Source organism: Gorilla gorilla, chromosome X (assembly GCF_029281585.2).
Source record: "Gorilla gorilla gorilla isolate KB3781 chromosome X, NHGRI_mGorGor1-v2.1_pri, whole genome shotgun sequence".
Classification (NCBI taxonomy): domain Eukaryota; kingdom Metazoa; phylum Chordata; class Mammalia; order Primates; family Hominidae; genus Gorilla; species Gorilla gorilla.
Genome location: NC_073247.2, coordinates 115,825,093 through 115,847,916, shown reverse-complemented (window position 1 = coordinate 115,847,916; position 22,824 = coordinate 115,825,093). Strand labels below are relative to the sequence as shown.

Here is a 22,824-nt window from a genome sequence, read left to right as displayed (position 1 = left end):
TGGTGCTATTGTCCAAAAATTCCTCCTTGTCACAGATTTATTACTTTAATCTATAGACATCTCCACAACCAATGTGTCTTGTGGGTCAAAGTGCTAGGGATTAGGGATACAAAGGTGAATAGCCTCAGTTGTTCTGTGATTATTATAAACTGATTGCTATCGTGTTCAGTGGCCGAGAAAGTTGCAAATGTGAGTTTTACATTTCATAGGAGAGCACCGCTGTCATAGAAATGTCCAGTTGTAGGGGTGAATGGCCCTGAACCACCCACCCTTACCATGAGCACCCCTACTCCACGACGTGACCAAGGATTAGAGCAGACAACACCGAGCCCCACTTCCAACCTACTGTTAGGTTGTCATAGCGTCCTTAGGCCCCAATGGCTATAAAAAGCTGAGAGAGCCTAAATACCGGTCATTCGGCTTGGACTTCAGTGTTCCAAATGTTCTAAGCTCCCTGGGCAAGATGTGTCTGCTTATTGCAGAGGCCTCTGTTATTGTGAAAGAGTGAGGGTACTTAGGATGAAGGGAATGTGGACCCTCAGGACTAAAGCAGTGGGAGAGGCCCGGGAGGTGGGGCCTGGGGAGGCGGGGTCTGCTCTGACGTCACCAAGCCCCTGATCGTAGAGGAGATGGTGGGCGCAGGCTCTGGAGGTTCAAGCGGAGGAGGGGAAAGAGGTGAGTCCGGAAACCCTCGGCCAATCAGACAGCTGGGGCGGAGCCTGCTGGGGGCGCTTCACGCTGCAGGGCTCTGCGCGGGAACGCTAACCTGGTCCGGAGTGAGCCTGGGTCTCAGCCCCGCGGACAGCTTTTCACGAGTCTTCTAGCCTTCAGGTGAGGACCTGCGGCCTCGCAGGAGCCAGAGGACCATGGGGACGGGGAGGCGTCGGGGTCGTGAGGCGGAGGATGCCGCGCCTTCGGGAACCAGAGGGGCCGCGGTTGGGACTGGCGCTTTGCGTCTGCGCCGTCGCCCGGCCCGGCGAGTCCGCGCCTTTGTCTTCCCCGGGCGCCGCCTTCTGCGCGCGATGCCGAGCCCTGCCGGAGGCCGGTCCTGGGAACAAGACCCGGGGGTGGGGGGTAGGGGCGGACCCTTAAAGCGGCCCGTCCGCGGTAGCTGCAGGTCAGAGGCTTCGAGGATGAGGAGTTTGGGGGCCGCCCGGAATGGGCCCTCTGGGGCTGGGCACTCATTCCCTCCCCTCCCGTGGACGTTAGGCTGGGCGCCAGACAACGCTAATAGTTATTTGAAAAAGTATGCAAACTGCTTCTGACAGACTGGCCTATGCGCCCGGCCCTACTATTATTTATTTGTTAGTTCCAGTTTCCCAGCTCGGAGCTTGGCGTCTGATCGCTTGGCAGAGGAGGGTCTTAGGGTAACCTCGACGGAATGGAGGCATGTTCGACATTTCTGACTGCTTGGGGGCCTCTCCATTCTACCCCAGGGACTAGACGAAGTGTGTTATTCCACCAGGGTGGGGCCGGGCTCGCTCATGAGAGCTCTCTCTGCCTTCCGATTTCTGGGATATCCTATTGTCTCTTTTGGACAAACTCAGGACGCTCACAGGGCACCAGGCATTTCATCAGGTCCATAGCCACGGACCTCTGAGTCTCATCTCCTTGCCTGTCTCTTTGCAGAGAAAAATGGTGAAAGAAGACTCACTTCTATTTGGTTTATCCCATTCTGCTGAAGTCATGGGTCTGATCCTAGTTAGCTGTCTCTTCTTAACAACGTTTACAAACCAGTGCCACAAGGAGCTATTATGAGGCGTTTATTGTAGTGCCTTAATGTACTGTCGTCTTTGGGGATTTAAAATAGAAAGAAATTAGTACAACTTATGCCACTCTGTTTTGTGTGCTGCTCCCCATCTCTCAAGAAAAATGCCAAAAACCAAAAGTAATTTAAGAGAAAGTGAAGATGCTCAAATAGTGCTCTCTCCTGTTACAAAATCATTAACCTGTTTAAAGCCAGTCTTTATTTTTTCTTCTATCCATATCTGCTCTTGTGCTTCTATCACCTCCATTTTACTCTTGCTGTGATTTTAAGAGTCGGACATATTGGCTGTGGGTTTCTAGGGCATCTTGGTTTCTAGTGCGTTCTGATGTAGTGGCATTTACTGCCTATCAGAAACGGGCTAATGATGTGGAGTTGAAATTATTCTAACAAAAATATACCTTTTTTTTTTTTGATAGAGGCTTGCTCTGTTGCGCAGGCTGGAGTGCAGTGGTGCGATCTTGGCTCACTACAACCTCCGTCTCCCGGGTTCAAGCAATTCTCCTGCCTCAGCCTCCCAAGTAACTGGGATTACAGGTGTGTGCCACCATGCCCGGATAATTTTTGTATTTTTAGTAGAGACGGGGTTTCACCATGTTGGCCAGGCTGGTCTCGAATTCCTGACCTCCAGTGATCCACCCACCTCGGCCTCCCAAAGTGCTGGGATTATCTAAGATCTGTTGCTGTTTTTCTGTTGAAAATAAGCAGGTAGAATATATATTGATAGGAAATGTGAAGTTTTTTGCTTGTGACCCGTTAGTCCGAAGATAGTTCTGCCATGTACGTTTTCTTAAACATGTTTTTTCTTTTCAGGCTTTCTGCTAATCAAGATGAGTGATAAACCAGACTTGTCAGAAGTGGAGAAGTTTGACAGGTCAAAACTGAAGAAAAGTAACACTGAAGAAAAAAATAGTCTTCCTTCAAAGGAAAGTAAGTCATGGGGGATTCTAATGGAAACAAACAATAGAGAAAGTTAATACGTTCACTAAATAAACCTATCTTCTAGTAAATTTTTGATGCAAAGTAAGCAATAATTAGAGTACCATGGTATTTAATGCAGCAGTTAAAACTATCAAATAGTTTTCTTCTGGTTCTCACATGATGGGCCCAATAGTGATGGGGGAATAAAAAACTAGTTTCTTTTTGGAAAATTATTAAAAACCACATTAAAACCAGTCTTGGGATATTGGATGTAGCACTAAAAAACACTAGTTTTTGTCTACTTTTGGGTATTTGGCATTTTTCTGCATTTAGAAATTTGAGTCCATAATATTATCCCTGAAGAACCTGTAGACTCAGCAGTTTTGGCCTTCTATATCTAATGACAAGATAAGGTGAGACAACAAATTTAGATCTTGATATGCTCAAAGGTCTCAGATTCAAGGGATCGGTTTTGCCCTCTGGAGTTAGAGCCTGCTGGAGAAACTCTAAGCATATTCACAAAAGCCGAGGGGGCACTTTTTGTTATGTCACTTTTATTTGAGAGTGGCAACATTAGTTAAAATTATCTGAAAGTGTATAATTTCCTAACTGTATAGTGATAGATAAATCTGAAGAAAGTGCTTCACTTACTCCTCTGTCTTGAATAGTCTGAAAAAATGACAGCAGCATTTGGAAAAGCAAACCCTACAGTTGATGTAGTTTCTAATGAATGTTCAGGTGGTTAAGTGCATATGCATGCATGCACACACCCCACTGTGAGTTTTTTGGTTAATGCCTTGGCATTCTAAATTTGAAGCAGCCTTCAATGACTTACAAAGAGCTCTTTTGGAAGAAGCTGAACTTAGTCTTAGGAAAATTCTTTTGTAATTTTTTGTTTCTTTTTTCCCCCCAGCTATCCAGCAGGAGAAAGTGTGTGTTCAAACATTGTAAAATGGGGATCTCCTCCAAAGAGCATATTTCAACATTGCCTGACAGTCTTGGTTTTAGGCTTGCTTTTTGTAAACCTATGTGTTTGTAAAGATTTCAGGCATCTTCTGATTTCTTCTTAACTGTATTCCCTGGCTAAGGTAGTGAGTGTTTCCTTAAGTTCCTTTTTAAATTTCCCGTTGGTATGTAAATTCCAAATGGCAGATGCTGTCAATGATCTTGCCATTGACGACCTTTGTATGTTTAGTCCTTGTGTCTCATTCAGGATAAGCCAATTTTAACCTTCTACAATGGATGCCTCAATTGTTTCATAATCTTCATGAAGATGCATCCTTTGGCAGCTTCTTATAGTTTATTTTCACTTCCAATGTAGCAATAAAATAATAAATATAATAGTTATCGTGTGACTCTTGTGGTTCATTCTGATAGGTAGTCTAAGGAATGAAAAGTACACAAGGCTACCCTTTCAGCCAAACAAAATGATTGAAGGAAAACTTTTAGCAGATTATTCCTGGGGGGAAATACTCAATTCTTTCCAGGTCCAGTGGGTCCTGACTTGGGGATGGCAAGTGATTTTTCTTTAGAGTTGGAATCACAGAGTTAAGAGAACCTTGGGAGAGAAGGTCATGTGGACTAATCTCCTTATTGCAGAATGAAGAAATGAAAACAGGGTCTGATGTGATCTGCTCAAGGTGAATAAGGGCTGGAGTTCAAGCTGGGCTCTCTTGCCTTCTGGAAAGTCTTTTTCAGCTTAATGGGAGTTAACATCCAAGACTGAAGTTGGATGGAGAAAGGGGCAGGAGGCACTTGCTAACAAACCCCATATTAAGCACATTGCATCTTCTAATGACCTGTAGCACTGAACTTCTGGTATGATTTTTTCTACTGAACAGAATTTGCTGTTTTATGAACTAAACATTTCTGGTGTTCATGGTGAGCATAAATGCTATGGATGAATTTTGTCACCTGTGACCCGCCGATTAATATGTTGAAGCCCTAATCCTTAGTGTGATTGTATCTTTAGATAGGTTGTTTCAGAGGTAATTTAGGTTATGAAGTGATAACAGGGCCTCATCCAATAGGACCGTGGCCTTATAAGGAGAGAGAGAGAGAACAATCTGAAACATGCGAGGACACAGCAAGAAGGTGGCTGTCTACAAGCCAGGAAGAGAGCCCTCACCAGAATGTGACTGTGCTGGACGTCGACTTGAGATTTCTAGAATCTAGAACTGTGAGCAAGTAAATTTTTGTTGTTTAAGTCACCTAGTCTATAGCATTTTGTTATGGTAGCCCGAGCTAATACAATAAGGAATATGTATAAATGCATGCAATTTAATTCCTGCCTTTAAACAATACTTTTATCCCTTTTTAAAAATTTTATTTCATTTTTATGAGACAGGGTCTTGCTCTGTCACCTAGGCTAGAGTACAGTGGTACAATCATAGCTCCCAGGTTCAAGCAATTCTCCTGCCATAGCCTCCCGAGTAACTGGGATTACAGGTGCGTGCCACCATGCCCAGCTAATTTTTGTATTTTTGACCTCCTGGGCTCAAGCAATCCTCCCACCCCAGCCTCCCTAGTACCTGGGACTACAGGCACATGCCACCACACCCAGCTAATCTTTCTGATTATTAGTAGAGATGAGATCTTGCTATGTTGCCCAGGCTGGTCTTGAACTCCTGGGCTCAAGCAATCTGCCTGCCTCAGCCTCCCAAAGTGCTGGGATTACAGGCATGAGCTACCATGCCCAGCCTACTTTAATCACGTGTATAAAAACAAATCACCTATAATCCCACCAATTAGAAGTATTAACCATCCAGACTTGTGATCTGTTAATGTACATATCTTCCTGCAAAGACGGATTATACTGTTCATACCTATTTTCAACCTCAAGTATTATCTTACCTCCCCCTTTCTAAGGGCTCACATTGTTAAATAATCAGTAGGATTACATGAAGTGGAAGCTGTTTTCTCTGCTATAGCTTAAAGTTTCAAAATCAAAACAGTAGGTAAGTCAACTTTGATCAAGTGCCAATGAGGTGACACAGTCACAGGGCTTAGTGTAGCCAGAGGATTTGAGCCTTGGAAGTAACGATGTTAGTCACCAGTACCTTATCTCCCGCCTGAGGCAATTGTCCAGTAAAGTCACTCAGCTCCTTGCAGTGATATGCTGCTTACATTGTGCCCAAACGTGCCTCCCTGTAGCTTCTATTCAATAGTCCTGGGATTGTGTGCTGGAGACCTAGAGACGGTAGTTAATCCATCCTCCAGAATTTGAAGTCAGCTGCCTGTTCACTCTGATGGTAGTTTCTTTTGCTGTGCAGAAGCTCTTTAGTTTAATGAGATCCCATTTGTCGATTTTGTCTTTTGTTGCCATTGCTTTTGGTGTTTTGGACATGAAGTCCTTGCCCATGCCTATGTCCTGAATGGTAATGCCTAGGTTTTCTTCTAGGGTTTTTATGGTTTTAGGTCTAACATTTAAGTCTTTAATCCATCTTGAATTAATTTTTGTATAAGGTGTAAGGAAGGGATCCAGTTTCAGCTTTCTTCATATGGCTAGCCAGTTTTCCCAGCACCATTTATTAAATAGGGAATCCCTTCCCCAGTGCTTGTTTTTCTCAGGTTTGTCAAAGATCAGATAGTTGTAGATATGCGGCGTTATTTCTGAGGGCTCTGTTCTATTCCATTGATCTATATCTCTGTTTTGGTACCAGTACCATGCTGTTTTGGTTACTGTAGCCTTGTAGTATAGTTTGAAGTCAGGTAGTGTGATGCCTCCAGCTTTGTTCTTTTGGCTTAGGATTGACTTGGCGATGCGGGCTCTTTTTTGGTTCCATATGAACTTTAAAGTAGTTTTTTCCAATTCTGTGAAGAAAGGCATTGGTAGCTTGATGGGGATGGCATTGAATCTGTAAATTACCTTGGGCAGTATGGCCATTTTCATGATATTGATTCTTCCTACCCATGAGCATGGAATGTTCTTCCATTTGTTTGTATCCTCTTTTATTTCATTGAGCAGTGGTTTGTAGTTCTCCTTGAAGAGGTCCTTCACGTCCCTTGTAAGTTGGATTCCTAGGGATTTTACTCTCTTTGAAGCAATTGTGAATGGGAGTTCACTCATGATTTGGCTCTCTGTTTGTCTGTTGTTGGTGTATAAGAATGCTTGTGATTTTTGTACATTGATTTTTTATCCTGAGACTGCTGAAGTTGCTTATCAGCTTAAGGAGATTTTGGGCTGAGACAATGGGGTTTTCTAGATATACAATCATGTCATCTGCAAACAGGGGCAATTTGACTTCCTCTTTTCCTAATTGAATACCTTTTATTTCCTTCTCCTGCCTAAGTGCCCTGGCCAGAACTTCCAACACTATGTTGAATAGGAGTGGTGAGAGAGGGCATCCCTGTCTTATGCCAGTTTTCAAAGGGAATGCTTCCAGTTTTTGCCCATTCAGTATGATATTGGCTGTGGGTTTGTCATAGATAGCTCTTATTATTTTGAGATATGTTCCATCAATACCTAATTTATTGAGAGTTTTTAGCTTGAAGGGTTGTTGAATTTTGTCAAAGGCCTTTTCTGCATCTATTGAGATAATCATGTGGTTTTTGTCTCTGGTTCTGTTTATATGCTGGATTACATTTATTGATTTGCGTATATTGAACCAGCCTTGCATCCCAGGGATGAAGCTCACTTGATCATGGTGGATAAGCTTTTTGATGTGCTGCTGGATTTGGTTTGCCAGTATTTTATTGAGGATTTTGCATCAATGTTCATCAAGGATATTGGTCTAAAATTCTCTTTTTTGGTTGTGTCTCTGCCTGGCTTTGGTATCAGGATGATGCTGGCCTCATAAAATGAGTTAGGGAGGATTCTCTCTTTTTCTATTGATTGGAATAGTTTCAGAAGGAATGGTACCAGCTCCTCCTTGTACCTCTGGTAGAATTCGGCTGTGAATCCATCTGGTCCTGGACTCTTTTTGGTTGGTAAGCTATTGATTATTGCCACAATTTCAGCTCCTGTTATTGGTCTATTCAGAGATTCAACTTCTTCCTCGTTTAGTCTTGGGAGAGTGTATGTGTCGAGGAATTTATCCATTTCTTCTAGATTTTCTAGTTTATTTGCATAGAGGTGTTTGTAATATTCTCTGATGGTAGTTTGTATTTCTGTGGGATCGGTGGTGATATCCCCTTTATCATTTTTTATTGTGTCTATTTGATTCTTCTGTCTTTTTTTCTTTATTAATCTTGCTAGCGGTCTATCAATTTTGTTGATCCTTTCAAAAAACCAGCTCCTGGATTCATTAATTTTTTGAAGGGTTTTTTGTATCTCTATTTCCTTCAGTTCTGCTCTGATTTTAGTTATTTCTTGCCTTCTGCTAGCTTTTGAATGTGTTTGCTCTTGCTTTTCTAGTTCTTTTAATTGTGATGTTAGGGTGTCAATTTTGGATCTTTCCTGCTTTCTCTTGTGGGCATTTAGTGCTATAAATTTCCCTCTACACACTGCTTTGAATGTGTCCCAGAGATTCTGGTATGTTGTGTCTTTGTTCTCGTTGGTTTCAAAGAACATCTTTATTTCTGCCTTCATTTCGTTATGTACCCAGTAGTCATTCAGGAGCAGGTTGTTCAGTTTCCATGTAGTTGAGCGGTTTTGAGTGAGATTCTTAATCCTGAGTTCTAGTTTGATTGCACTGCGGTCTGAGAGATAGTTTGTTATAATTTCTGTTCTTTTACATTTGCTGAGGAGAGCTTTACTTCCAACTATGTGGTCAATTTTGGAATAGGTGTGGTGTGGTGCTGAAAACAATGTATATTCTGTTGATTTGGGGTGGAGAGTTCTGTAGATGTCTATTAGGTCTGCTTGGTGCAGAGCTGAGTTCAATTCCTGGGTATCCTTGTTGACTTTATGTCTCGTTGATCTGTCTAATATTGACAGTGCGGTGTTAAAGTCTCCCATTATTAATGTGTGGGAGTCTAAGTCTCTTTGTACGTCACTCAGGACTTGCTTCATGAATCTGGGTGCTCCTGTATTGGGTGCATATATATTTAGGATAGTTAGCTCTTTTTGTTGAATTGATCCCTTTACCATTATGTAATGGCCTTCTTTGTCTCTTTTGATCTTTGTTGGTTTAAAGTCTGTTTTATCAGAGACTAGGATTGCAACCCCTGCCATTTTTTGTTTTCCGTTTGCTTGGTAGATCTTCCTTCATCCTTTTATTTTGAGCCTATGTGTGTCTCTGCACGTGAGATGGGTTTCCTGAATACAGCACACTGATGGGTCTTGACTGTTTATCCAATTTGCCAGTCTGTGTCTTTTAATTGGAGCATTTAGTCCATTTACATTTAAAGTTAATATTGTTATATGTGAATTTGATCCTGTCATTATGATGTTAGCTGGTTATTTTGCTCGTTAGTTGATGCAGTTTCTTCCTAGTCTCTATGGTCTTTACATTTTGGCATGATTTTGCAGTGGCTGGTGCCAGTTGTTCCTTTCCATGTTTAGCGCTTCCTTGAGGAGCTCTTTTAGGGCAGGCCTGGTGGTGACAAAATCTCTCAGCATTTGCTTGTCTGTAAAGTATTTTATTTCTCCTTCACTTATGAGGCTTAGTTTGGCTGGATATGAAATTCTGGGTTGAAAATTCTTTTCTTTAAGAATGTTGAATATTGGCCCCCACTCTCTTCTGGCTTGTAGGGTTTCTGCCGAGAGATCCGCTGTTAGTCTGATGGGCTTCCCTTTGTGGGTAACCCGACCTTTCTCTCTGGCTGCCCTTAACATTTTTTCCTTCATTTCCACTTTGGTGAATCTGACAATTATGTGTCTTGGAGTTGCTCTTCTCGAGGAGTATCTTCATGGCGTTCTCTGTATTTCCTGAATCTGAACGTTGGCCTGCCTTGCTAGATTGGGGAAGTTCTCCTGGATAATATCCTGCAGAGTGTTTTCCAACTTGGTTCCATTCTCCCCATCACTTTCAGGTACACCAATCAGACATAGATTTGGTCTTTTCACATAGTCCCATATTTCTTGGAGGCTTTGTTCGTTTCTTTTTATTCTTTTTTCTCTAAAGTTCCCTTCTCGCTTCATTTCATTCATTTCATCTTCCATCGCTGATACCTTTTCTTTCAGTTGATCACATTGGCTCCTGAGGCTTCTGCATTCTTCACATAGTTCTCGAGCCTTGGCTTTCAGCTCCATCAGCTCCTTTAAGCACTTCTCTGTATTGGTTATTCTAGTTATACTTTCGTCTAAATTTTTTTCAAAGTTTTTAACTTCTTTGCCTTTGGTTTGAATTTCCTCCTGTAGCTCGGAGTAGTTTGATCGTCTGAAGGCTCCCCAGAGGTGGAGCCTACAGAGGCAGGCAGGCCTCCTTGAGCTGTGGTGGGCTCCACCCAGTTCGAGCTTCCTGGCTGCTTTGTTTACCTAAGCAAGCCTGGGCAATGGCAGGCGCCCCTCCCCCAGCCTCGCTGCCGCCTTGCAGATTGATCTCAGACTGCTGTGCTAGCAATCAGCGAGACTCCATGGGCGTAGGACCCTCCCATCCATGTGCGGGATATAATCTCCTGGTGCACCGTTTTTTAAGCCCGTCGGAAAAGCGCAGTATTCGGGTGGGAGTGACCCAATTTTCCAGGTGCCGTCTGTCACTCCTTTCTTTGACTAGGAAAGGGAACTCCCTGACCCTTTGCGCTTCCCGAGTGAGGCAATGCCTCGCCCTGCTTTGGCTTGCGCACGGTGCATGCACCCACTGACCTGCACCCACTGTCTGGCACTCCCTAGTGAGATGAACCCAGTACCTCAGATGGAAATGCAGAAATCACCTGTCTTCTGCATCGCTCACGCTGGGAGCTGTAGACGGGAGCTGTTCCTATTCGGCCATCTTGGCTCCTCCCCCTCAAGACTCTGTCTAAAAAAAAAAAAAAATTCTCTTTAAACCGAGATCCATCTTATTAGCAATAAATCACCTGATCTTAAAAGTCTGACAGGAAACAACGTTGGAATTTGGCATGGTACCTTCTTGGTGACCTCCATTTCTTCAATTCTTCTTGATCATTAAATCCTTGTTTGGTTCAATTTCTGGTATTTATGTTTTACATTTATATATTTGAGAAATGTTTCTGAATGTATTATCATAGATTCTTGAAGTGTATTTTTTTAACTCCAGAATATTTCCAATTTCATAGAGTCAATTTTTCTCCATAAGGAGGTTTCTTAGTGAATTGGGATAATGTTTTCTTCACCCAACACCACTTACTCACCAACACTAACATTCAGAGTATTTTGGGGATCAAAATACTGTTAAGAAAACAATTTTAAATTTCGTACGTGTTTAAGGATTTGTAATATTTTTACAAGCACCTCAATTTCTGTTTGTGTTGTCTGCTTGGAGCCTGTGGTTTGGCCATTGTTCCTTATGCACATTCACTGAAGGTGTTGATCAGCACTGAAGACAGGAGCCAGACGGCCAGGTCCTTTGATGCCCAGGAGCCCTCGGCCGCCATGTCAGGGAGTTCCTGCTCAAGCCAGGGTGGCTTAGCCCAGAATAACAGTACATTCTGAGATGGGTGAGAAATGGTCCACAAGTGGCCACCGTCATTCCTCCGAAATAATGGACTTGAGCTCAGGAAGTCAAGCCCTCTTCAAGGAGCATGAGCTGAAATTGCTAAACTTTGGGAGTTTTCAGTGACACCCTTCAAAGTGCTCACGGTGTGGCATGGATCAGCTGGGGAGAGCTGATACGGTTTTGCCCTGTTGGGTATCTATCTGTGTCCCTTTGTCTGAGGTAGGCAACCGGGGCCACTTAGGCCCACAGATGCCCACTGTGATTGGTTGACATGATGCCAAGCAACAGGATCATCCAATCACCTTCAATGCAGGGAGGATTGCTGACGGGCTCCCTCGGTGACACGTCATCCAATCAGATGTTGAGTTGGCCTGTGACATAGAGCCATGCAGCCATACCAAAGTGCTCCCCATTCCTAAATGGCCATTTTTATTAGTTATCTTTCTAGGTTATCATTATGGTGATATTATCAATGTTCTGATGTTTACCTTTTTCACTTTCATTCTGCTGTGAGTGGATGGAGGGAGTTTCCAGAACTTCATTATGTGTGATACAGCAACAGAGAAAATGAATACGCTGATATAAGAAGCAAGGTAACCCTCCTAAATGAATTCAATATGTCTCCCATCACGAATCCATGTAAATAAGGAAATGAGGCCCAGTTACAGTGTACATACAGCTAAATAAAATTTTCAAGAATCCATGTGTTTTCCAGCTTCCTCGACTCTGAGATCATTATTGTAATTCATTCTTTTTTCGCCCTGACGATGATCTTTTTATTTCCTTTTGAACAGAAAAACCTTCCTTACTTCGAGAAATGTGTCAGTAGGATTAGGGAGTGTCCACGGAAACAGCTCATGCCCTAGTGTACAGTGGTGCAGCCAATGAGTGACCTGCAGTCTATGAGCAACAGTCATTGTGCCAATTTGGAGGGAGTGACCCAGGCTGAACCCACAAGAGGCTTTCTGTGATATTCAGCATGGCGGTTCAAGGGGCGGTGGTGTGATTCTTTACCTGATGTTTTAGTTTTCAGTGTTTGTAATCATGGTCATTTAAGGATATGAATTCAAAGCTAGGAGTAGTATATATTCCTTGCCCCTAGCATCAAGCTATTCAGAGCATTGTCAGCCATTAGGAGAAGTAAGATAACGATTATTTCCTCAAGAGATTTGCATATTAATATTCATGTTAATGTTAATATGGCTACCTTTCATTGTGCTTTCTTCTGGGTCCCAAGTCTATGTATTTTTAGCATTTTTTTTTATATAAGTGTATTGCTGAATTTCAGAGCAGCTGGTGACTTTCCCATTGGTTTTCTTTTCAATGGATTTCCAGTCGCCCGAGTATGCGGACAAGAGAACATACTCTGGGACTGCAACCCATAGGAATTATTATGTTGTTCCTTGAAGCTCAATATGTGGCCATTTTTGTCAACTGTTTCCTGTGAATTTTCAAGCATCTTATAACCAACCCTTCTCCTTCATGTTTAGAAACCAGTAAAGGATGGCATTCTCAGTCAAACCATGAAAAAAAAAGCTGGATAAATGGCAAATTCAGTTTTCCCAAGCCCATCAGAAGTGGGAAAGAACCACCCCAAAGGGCCCAACCCATAGCCACATAGATTATTCCACCTTTGACAGAGGACCGCTTGGTCAAGAGGGAAATGGGGGCAGGACAGGATAGTAGCCAGAGCTTCCCTGAGTAGTGTCGATTGGAAGCAGGGGAAGGTCACCTCCAGAGCTATACTTGGGATCCAAAGAGATAGGATATAGTATCAAGAATTCCCTTCAACGAGATTTGTTACTTTCTGATTTTCCAGAATATTAGAAAAATGTTATGAAAATAGTTGAAGAGAAATACTCACTGCACAAGGAGACCAAGAAAACCCCCCACGAAATCAGCTGCAACTAAATCCCTCTGGACGATGCCACCAAGTGGTCCTACATGTCCGGAACAACACTTTGAAAACCAAAGACACTTTGCAGAACCCTCTTCCTTTCCAGAGACAGAGCTGTGTACCTGGTATAAAATACCACATCTCACTCAGTGATATTTCTAATTATACTGATTGTTTTGCTGTAAAGTGCCAATGCTTCTGTGAATTAAGACACATGAATAAATTTCTAAAGTTATCCTTGCATATCTGTGCAATTAGACAAGTCTTTTTGAGAAACCAAATCCATCGGGATATTTTACGCTGGAGTGTGTTTTCCATTTGTAAATTCAGAAATGAAAGAGGAGCATTAGTAAAACAGACTTAACCATGAACTCTGATTGGGCTGTGGGGAGTAAAGAGTGAGGCGGTAAGGGGACTGATGCTGGTGAATTATAGGAAGAAAGGGCAAAGGGGTAGTTTGATGTGAAGATCGGAGGAGGAAGCTCACACATTTGATATAGCATTTCATCGGGTGATTGAGAAAAAGGGGAACCTAGTGAGTAATCCTGATGTAATGCTTTGGTTTAGAGGAAACACAAACGAAGGGAAACAGCTTTGCTGCCTAAACAACAAATAAGAAGTATCAATGTAGGGAAAATAGTATGAATGGGACAAACATAGTCCAGTCAAACATTTTGTCAGAATTTCCTGTAACATGAAGTTCATTTGAAAACATAAGTGAGGACCCAAATACAGTACAGAGAAAACCACATTAAAAAGTTTAAGGAACAATACCTATTCTAGTTTCCTTGTAATGGAATCTCACTTATTTAGATTTATCTAATTCTGCTCTTCTTCAGGCTAGAATCTCTTCTTTTTGAAAATCTTCATGACCCACGTCTATGTATCATAGGGATGATGGAATGTTGTCTGATGGAGCAGCACAAGCTCCATTCGGATCCTTGTCAGCCAGTGAGGCACCTGCAGCTGAGGAGTCACAGCCCAATGTGTGATCAGGTGTCCCGGTCTTAACTAGTAAGAGTTAGTTGTCCAGGGATGTTCATTTGGAGTTGAAGGGGAAACCTGTGATTAGATAGGTGTGGTTCTTTGGATCTTCAATTGGTTGTATGCTTTTAATGCTGTTGATGCAGGTGTATTCTATTAGCTTTCTTGGGCCGCTGCAAAAATATTCCAGAGACTGGCTGACTTAAACACTATTTATTTCGTATCTCACAATTCTGGATGCGAATTGTCGCCTTTTTATAAGGAGAACAATCCTGCTGGGTAGGGCCTACCATCATAACTTCACTTTAACCAGGTGACCTGTGTAGAGACTCTCTCCAAATAAGGTCACATTCTAAAACACTGGGGGCCAGGACTTCTACCTGTGAATTTTAGGGAGACACAACTCCATCCATACTAGTACATCTTCTGCATCCACTCCCCTGCCCAAATTAATGTCCTCACATAGAAAATACATTCATTTCATCACAATATTTTCAAAGCCTTAACCCACTCCGAAATCAGCTCTCCAACATCTCATCTGAATGTCTTCTATATCTGGAATGAGTGAGTCTCCAGGTATGACTCATGCTGAGCCAGGAATTCTCTCCACCACTGCACCTGTGAAGCTAGACAAGTTATTTGCTTCTGAAAGACAGTTGTGGGACTGGTACCGGATAGGGCTTATCATACCAAAAGCAGGAAATCAGAAAAACTACTGGAGTTTGTGGGCCCAAAGCACATTTGAAACCTAGTGGGGCAAATTCCATTAGATTCTAAGGACAGAAAGCATTCTACTTGGCTCAATGCTCTGTCCTTCAGGCCCAATGGGGTAACAGTTTTACACCCTAAGCCCTGGGCAGCAGAGTGGGGGCTCTCCCCCCAGCCTGAGCTGCTGCAGCCCATCCATCTGAAACCGAGGAGGTGGGACAAATGCCTAGAACTGAGGAGGTGACCTGTGATTCTGGGACCAAGAGAGAGATGGCCCAGGCCCCTAGTGCCATGCCCTCGGTTCTTGGGGGCTGTGATGGCCGTGCGGACTTTTGACCCAAATTTGGAGTCCTTCCTTTCCTTACAAATGGAGTAATGTTCACAGCTGGGTACCTCAGTCAGTCCCTCTCTTGTCTGTACGATTCAGGAACTCTAACCATCTCCTTTCATTTTGTCCCTTCTTTGTGCCATTCAGTCTAGTCTGGCAACATTTTTTCCATAAAATTCTCAAAACTTGTTGGCTTCCCATGGAATTCACATGGGCTCAGGCTATCAGACAAGAAGTTGTCTACAGATCTTTCTTGAATGCCCGTATCTCCCATATCTTAATTCCTAACTTCTGCAGAGATGGTTGATTGGATCCATGAGCCACATGCCTCACCTCTTTAAATAATGGTTTTCCAGGTGCACCCTTACACCTGTTTCCAGAGTGGCATATCTGTACAGGTTGAGTACCTTCTGAATCATCAAATGCTGGCTTTTTTTTTCCTCGGTGCTTCCTTGGCTTGGCTTTTTTCTCTCCAGTTTACTACAAGGATCCAGGAAAAACCAGATTAAATCCTAAATACTTTTCTGAATTTGTCAGTGTAGTGGCCAAGGGTCCCCCTGGCCTTCTTAATTTCATTGAAAAATCAGCTCGCAAAAGGCATATCATTAGGACATAAGGCATACCAACTTATTTAACGTGTATCCCAGGGAGCCTTTAGTGTTAATAGCCGAAGACACATGGGAAATTGTCTATTTTTATGCCTAGGCTCAAAAGAGTATGGACAGCTGTGTATAAATATGATGGGACAAAAAGGCTATGATCTAATGCTAGTAGACTGGGGCAATCCCGGCAAGGCCTGTCTGTCTAGACTCTGCTTGGCCTCACTGAGCACAGTCCTTCCTCCTGGGTATGGGGCAGGACCCTCCGTGGAATGGGGGTCTCATGACTGACAGTCAAATGAGCTAGGTCAGATAATTTCTTTACCACCAGGGTTTTACACAGAAAGACTTGGGAGGTGGGGAATCAGATTAATGTTTTCAGGTTTTATGAACTTGCTGTGTGGGAAAGGGGCTCTGGTTTCGAAGACTTGCCTTGGGGACGAGGGATTCTGCTTTCTATGGCCAGCTTCAGGGGAGAATGGGACTGAGAGAAAAGAGAGCAGAAGAAGGTCAGAGAGAAACTTGTGCTTCGAGGTTACTTCTGAGGCCTTCATTTTGGGCTATTGTTTTCTGAGCTACAACCAAATTTCTCGGTATGAATGTTCCCCAAGGAGTAGTTTCACAGTGCAGAAACTGAGTTGTTGGATTGTCTTATACAAGGCTTGAACCAGTCTCCCAGGACTGAGAATAGGCCGGTCCAGTCAGACAGTTAACTGTTGTTTCTCATTTTAAGCAGTAAATTTTTAGAGGGGCTTCTACCAGAGTTAGTCCTATGTATGATTCATGCAATCAGATATTTAGTAGGAGGCATTTCTATGGGAATAATGGCAAACACAAGTTAATGGTTAGAACAGAGTATAAACTCAGCTTTCGAGTTTAGAGGGCAGTCCGTTGAGATTTTTAGGTGCTCTGCTTGAAGCGTCTTTGGCTAAAGTGAGAGCAGATAGTGACAATCAGACAGATTGTTCTTGGTGTGGAGTTTGCATCAGGTGTTCCAGTGAACTTTTTCACTAGTCTGTACCTCAACAAGCCTGAAGGCTTTTCATATCCAAATAGTCATTTCATATCCATATAGTCATTTCTCTCAAAGTGTATATCAAGTTTCCTAGTTTAAGCTTGCAGGGTAGCACTTTTAGTTTTAGGGATATTTAACTCAGTAAAAATGGGGGAAAAGTTTGAATCATTAGTTTGGAGACTTGTAGCCAGAAAGGAATTCAGGATTCATTTCAAATGGTAGGGACATAATCTTAACTTAAAAACAGTGAAGATAACCAGAATCCAGTAATAGGTATTTTATAGTTTTTTTTGAAAAATAAATTTCTTATTTCCAATTTCCCATTTTTATTAAAGATGAATCACAGTAGGACCAAATTATTTGCAAAATAAGTTTGACTTTTATTATACTTTGCCTGATTATTTGCGTAAACTGTAGCAAGAATAGCGATTGGGGTTTCTTCTTATTCGATTTTAACCAGGGCAAACAGCTGATATTTCTGGCTTTTGACCTTTTGTTGTTTGCTTTGTTATCTGTAAAGTAAAGGTACCTTTTCAGTTAAGTTTATCCAGGATTATGATTTGACCAAGGATGCACGAGGTGTCTCCAAAGCGGGGGAAAGTAGTTTTCACAAGATCTAGAACTGCCACAAACCCCAGAGACAGGTAAAAGAGAAAAGAAAGTTTTGCTAGCTATTAACAGGACACAAACCACATGTTTTTAGGGTCTTAGATTCTCACCAAATTTTCTAGGGTCTTAAATTCTCCGCTATCTAAACACAATGACCAAAGAGCCTCATGTGCCCCCATCACGAATGGAAGAAGACAGGAAATCAAAACCTATCCAAGGAAGGGAAAAGGGTCAATAAGAAATAGGTACTTCCCCAAAGTCACACAAATATTAAACCAAGAGGGGCTGGTTTCCTGACCAGGAATGCAACCCATGGCATCAAGGTGAAAGCAAAGAATTTGAACTCAAAGGCCACAAGGTGGAGTGGCCTTTGTTGTTATTCTCACAGCGGCAGTTTGAGCAGACACAGGAGTTTAACATTGTTTAGGTCAGACTTTTTGCTCTTTACTTTTGTCAAGCAAAGTTTTAAGGCTAGCTGTCATACCTTTATGTGTCTTTTTATACATTTAACCTTTCTATCAATCGGTTATAATAAGAAATCTCTAAAATCCCTTTAATGAAATGGAAGAGGCTAATTTAAAGGATTGATCTTTTGGCCATTGACAATTAGGATTCTCAATAGCATACTGAATTTCAATAGTGACTGGATGCAATAGCCTCTTCAAAGAAGAAGTAATCCCAAAGATTCCCCATTTTCAGAGATAGCCTATGATAGCAAATGACTCCTGAGATTGCAGTTTGTCAGTACTCACTAGCTAGACCAGCGGTCTCCAAATTTTCTGGCACCAGGAACCAGTTTCAAGGAAGACAATTTTTCCATGGACACTGGGGCATTGGGAGGGGGGATGGTTTTGGGATGATTCAAGGGCATTACGTTTATTGTGCACTTTATTTCTATTATTATTACATTGTAATATATAATGAAATAATTATACAACTCACCATAATGTAGAATCAGTGGGAGGCCTGAGCTTGTTTTACCGAAACTAGATGGTCTCATCTGGGGGTGATGGGAGAGGGTGACATATCATCAGGCATTAGATTCCCATAAGGAGTGTGCAACCCAACCTAAGATCCCTCACATGTGCAGTTCACCATAGGCTTCACGCTCCTATGAGACTCTAATGCTGCTGATCTGACAGGAGGCAGAGAACAGGCAGTAATGCCAGCAATGGGGAGTGGCTATAAATACAGATGAAGCTTCTCTTGCGCGCTGGTGCTCACCTCCTGCTGCATGGTCCGGTTCCTAACAGGCCCCGGCCCTGTACCATTCCCTGGGTTATGGGTTGGTGATCCCTGCCCTAGGCAATAAAGTTTGAGATGACAAAGCCCCTTCTGGATGGGACTTCTTGTGACAAACCCTGTGGAGAGCTTGGTACATTTGGAACAAAACAAAATCTCTCCGCTTCCCAGCAAAGAGATTTCCTAGACCAGACTCCTGCTGTACTTTAAAATCACTCCCCCTGCATGGTTTAGAGCAAGAGAGCGTGTTTCCTCTTGCTCACAAATCAAGCTCTCAAGAACACAGATCAAGATGAGAGGGAACTTTCTCCCTGTAACCCTCTCTATGAACAACACAGAAAGACAAAGACAAAGGAATGCACCATTTCTGGCAGGAAAAAGATCAAACAATATGAATATTCCTACCACAAAGTAGTGTAAAGTGTACCAGAGTCGGGACATCCAGACTTGTCACACACAGATATTTTTTCTCCCAGGCATGAAACCTTGTAGAGAATACAAACAGAGAGATTTGTTTTCTACCATCTGCCCAACTGGGCTGCACCAAGAGAGAACCTGGGAGCCTGACTGGTGGAAATTCTCACCCTTTTGCCAGCTTGTTAGGTTCCTGCATTTCCTTAACTGCGGGTTCCAGAAGAGCAGACTGGATTTGGTGACCCTGCTCTCAACGCCAAACTGTCTGAAGATTTGCTGAGAAATCCACTGGCGAAAGGCAGATTCACAGGAGAAAAGGAATACAAATTTAACATATACACATGGCAGCCTTTGGAATAAGGTCAGAAAGATACAGAGGAAATTGCCTATTTATATGCTCAGGTTCAACAAAGTATGGGCAGCCCTGTGGAAATATGAGGGGACGAAAAGGCTATGATCTAATGCCAATAGGCTGAGTGGGGAAACCTGGCAGGGCCTGTCTGTCTAGACTCTGCTTGGCCTCTCTGAGCACAGGTGTCTTTCTCCTGGGTATGGGGCAGGATCCTCTCTGTAATGGCCGTCTTGTGACCTGCAGTCAAACAAGGTAGGTCAGATTATCTCCATATGGCCAGTTTTACACAAGAAAAGTTGGAAAAAAAATTGAATACCACTTTTAGGTTTTGCGACTATCTTTAGAAAAAAGGGCTTCTTGGGGAAGAGGGATTCTGGCCTGTATGCTCCGGGGACAGAATGGGACTGAGAGACAGGAGGACTGAGAAAGTCATAGAAAATCTGTTACATCTGAGACTACTTCTGAGCCCGTCATTTTGGGGTATTGTGCTCTGAGCTCCAACACTAGAAGTCAGCTGCATGTGCAAGTTCATCACTTACAGTTTCTACCTTCCTCAAAAACATTGAGAACACAATACAGGCCAATTCTTGGCCACTGTAAATCCAGGATCACTTTTCCTCAAGCTTCTAATAACATCTGCGTTTCTGTGTGATAACTCACCACAAGCACCTTTAACACTCATAGTTCTAGCAACATATCAATGATCATAATATATATATTCTCTAAGTCAGAGATCCTTTCTCTACAGCAAATAATTCTTTCTAAATCCTCATTTGAAATGCATTTGGCCTCCGTATTTCCCCAGGCTGTCTCCTTAAGGCGCTCTAGGCTCATTGTGTCATGCATGTCAAAACGTTTCCATCCTCAATCCTTAACCTAGTTCCAAAGCTGCTTCCACTCTTTCAGGTGTTGGTTATTGAATCGCCCCACTGCATGGCAATAGAATCCCTATTAGTTTTGTCTGTTATCCTGTAAATATACCGAACACCTGGTGGCTTAAACAGCAGGAATTTATTGTTCACAGTTATGGAAGACGGAAGTCCAAATGAAAGTGTCAGCTGGGTTGGTTCCTTTTGAGTAGAAAGAGGGAAAGATCTCTTCCAGGGATCTCTTCTTAGCTTGTAGATGGCCCACTTCTCCCTATGGCACTTCACATTTTCTTCCCTGTAGGTATGTCTCCATTTCTGAATTTCCCCTTTAGATAGGCACAATGCAGGATAGCCTTTTTGGGTTAGAGACCATCTTAATGAATGTAATTTCACTTGAGTACCCCGGTAAAGAAACAATCTTTAAGTGGAATAGAGATGAGAGGTTAGGAGACCGATTCATGTATTTGGTGGGGCAGGGGCAAAAGGGGACACACAGAACCCACAGGACATAGGAATCATGAGTTGTAGGTGTGAATATCTCCTGCCTTTTCCAGTATGTTAAGAGAACACTGGTGACTGATGAAGGGAAACAAGGTGATCCCTCCCCATGTTTTTACAAGTCTACATGAATGTTGAGTAATTTTATTATATATATTATATATTTGCATATATCATGAGGGTGAAGATTTAGGATACAGAGCCACCTCAGAAGAATCATTACTTATTTTTATTCTGGGAAATTAAACAAGTATCATGAAACGACTTGGAAAAACATTTTTTTTTCCTAAGCAGACCAGGAGAAACTACCACAATTCAACTGCAAGTCAATCCCTCTGGGTGGTGCCTTGAATTTGTCTTAAACTATTGGAAACCAAAGGATCTCTGCGGGCATGTGCACACTTTCCAAAACGGAACTCTGCACATCAGAGGGAAAAAAAACATAATTTCTCTACAAATCACTTAATTTCTATCATACTCATTGCTACTGCTTCAAAATGCCCGTGTTTGTCCATACAGCATTCAAAAATGCATCAGAAGTGGGCTGTAGACTTGAAGCCTGGAAGCTCAAAGCTGACTGACACTAATGAAATTTAGGAAGGAGTTGAGGGAAATGGGGTTTGATGTGAAGATCCAAGGGGAGTTGAGGACATCAGATTGTTCACTTCGGCAGGTGCAGGAGGAAAAAGGACGCCTAGGGAGCCTTCGTGATCTGATGGTGAGGTTTACGGAAAGGACAACCTAAAAGAAAATGGTTTTACTGCTTCTGTAACAAAGTATAACCGTCAACCTAGAAAACAGATGTATTAATACGACAGACGTAACCAATCAGGTTGTTTCTTACAACAGGACCCATATTATGGACATCATTTAAATATCTAGGGCCCGGCACAGTGCCTGTAATCCTACCACTTCAGGAGTCCAAGGCGGGTGAATCAATTGAGTTCAGGAATTCGAGATCAGCCAGGGCAACATGGGGAAACCCGTCTCTACCAAAAATACAAAAATACACACACACACACACACACACACACACACAAATTAGCCAGGCGCAGTGACACATGCCTGCAGTCTCAGCTTCTTATGGGGCTGAGGTAGGAGAATCGCTTGAACCCAGATTGTCCAGGCTACACTGAGCCGAGATGGCGTCATTGCTCTGCAGCCTGGGTGACAAAGTGAGACCCAGTCATAAGAAAAAACTAAAAAAGATACATAATGTAAAATACGTATATGTAACATATATATATATATAAACTATATAAAAAGAATAAATAAATATCTTAGTATCACCCATCCACAAAATGTATTTGTTTTTGATGACATAAGTACATCATAAAGTTCAAGAATCAATACCTCTCCAAGCTCCTTGGAAACTGAAGTTATTACTCCAACTACTTCTAATGTATCTGATTCTGTCTGTTCTTTTCCAGGTTATATTGTTTTATTTCTGGAAATACCCACCTTCATGACTTGGAACTAACGCATCGTTCGGATGATGGAAACATCCAATCAGAGGGGTCCAAGCCCCACTCTCCACTGGCTCAGTCCATGAAGGCCCTGCGGCTCCTGGGCCATGGCCATTGGCCCACAGTGCTTGTTCAAACAGCGAGGGATAAGATCGCTCCTGCAGTTCTCACTCCTAAATTCCTCCGGTGGCCTGAAACCTGTCCTCTGAGATGCGTGCTGAGATGTGTGCTGTCGTAGGCTCCACAGAGAGGGACGGATTGTCATTGGAGTGTCAGATTCTGGAGAGCCATGAAAGAAGAGGTTGATGAGGGAATTGGGAACACTTGGGGGCCCCAAATCTGGAGGATCAGATATTGAGACCAGGTTCTAGTCAAGCTCCTATTAAGAAGTACTGACTCCCCATATTCTTCTTACTGTTATTCCGTGTGTCTTTTTATGTATGGCCAGGGCCACAGAAGGGAGAAAGAGTGTCTGTAATGGTTAGAAACTTCATGTCACTTAAGGGCAATCACTATGGCATGGAGAAGGAGGATCCACTAAATGGGAGATGTCACCCTGCTAGTGATAGGTCCAATGTAAAACCATTCGAGAGCCTACCCCTTCGACCCAGAGAGTTAAAGGACCTCTTCTTATGCACATGCTCTGTGTGTGCTACCCA

The 22,824-nt window shown here is 42.7% G+C and overlaps 1 protein-coding gene across 5 annotated transcripts in view; it reads left to right on the top strand.

Moving 5' to 3' along the window:
* The first annotated feature begins 633 nt into the window (after positions 1 to 633).
* The window catches only part of LOC101143138 (thymosin beta-15A-like), a 53,953-nt gene continuing 31,762 nt past the window's right edge, over positions 634 to 22,824 (top strand). For 3 of the 5 annotated variants that reach the window (XM_063702827.1, XM_063702826.1, XM_063702825.1), the window contains exons 1-2: positions 634 to 831; positions 2,579 to 2,695. In XM_063702827.1, coding sequence (XP_063558897.1) covers positions 2,596 to 2,695 — 100 coding nt within the window. In that variant the 5' untranslated portion in view covers positions 634 to 831; positions 2,579 to 2,595. Of the gene's footprint in view, positions 832 to 2,184; positions 2,303 to 2,578; positions 2,696 to 3,599; positions 4,039 to 22,824 lie in introns of those variants that run through there. The other 2 variants (XM_055376829.2, XM_031005977.3) reach the window with 2 other exon arrangements.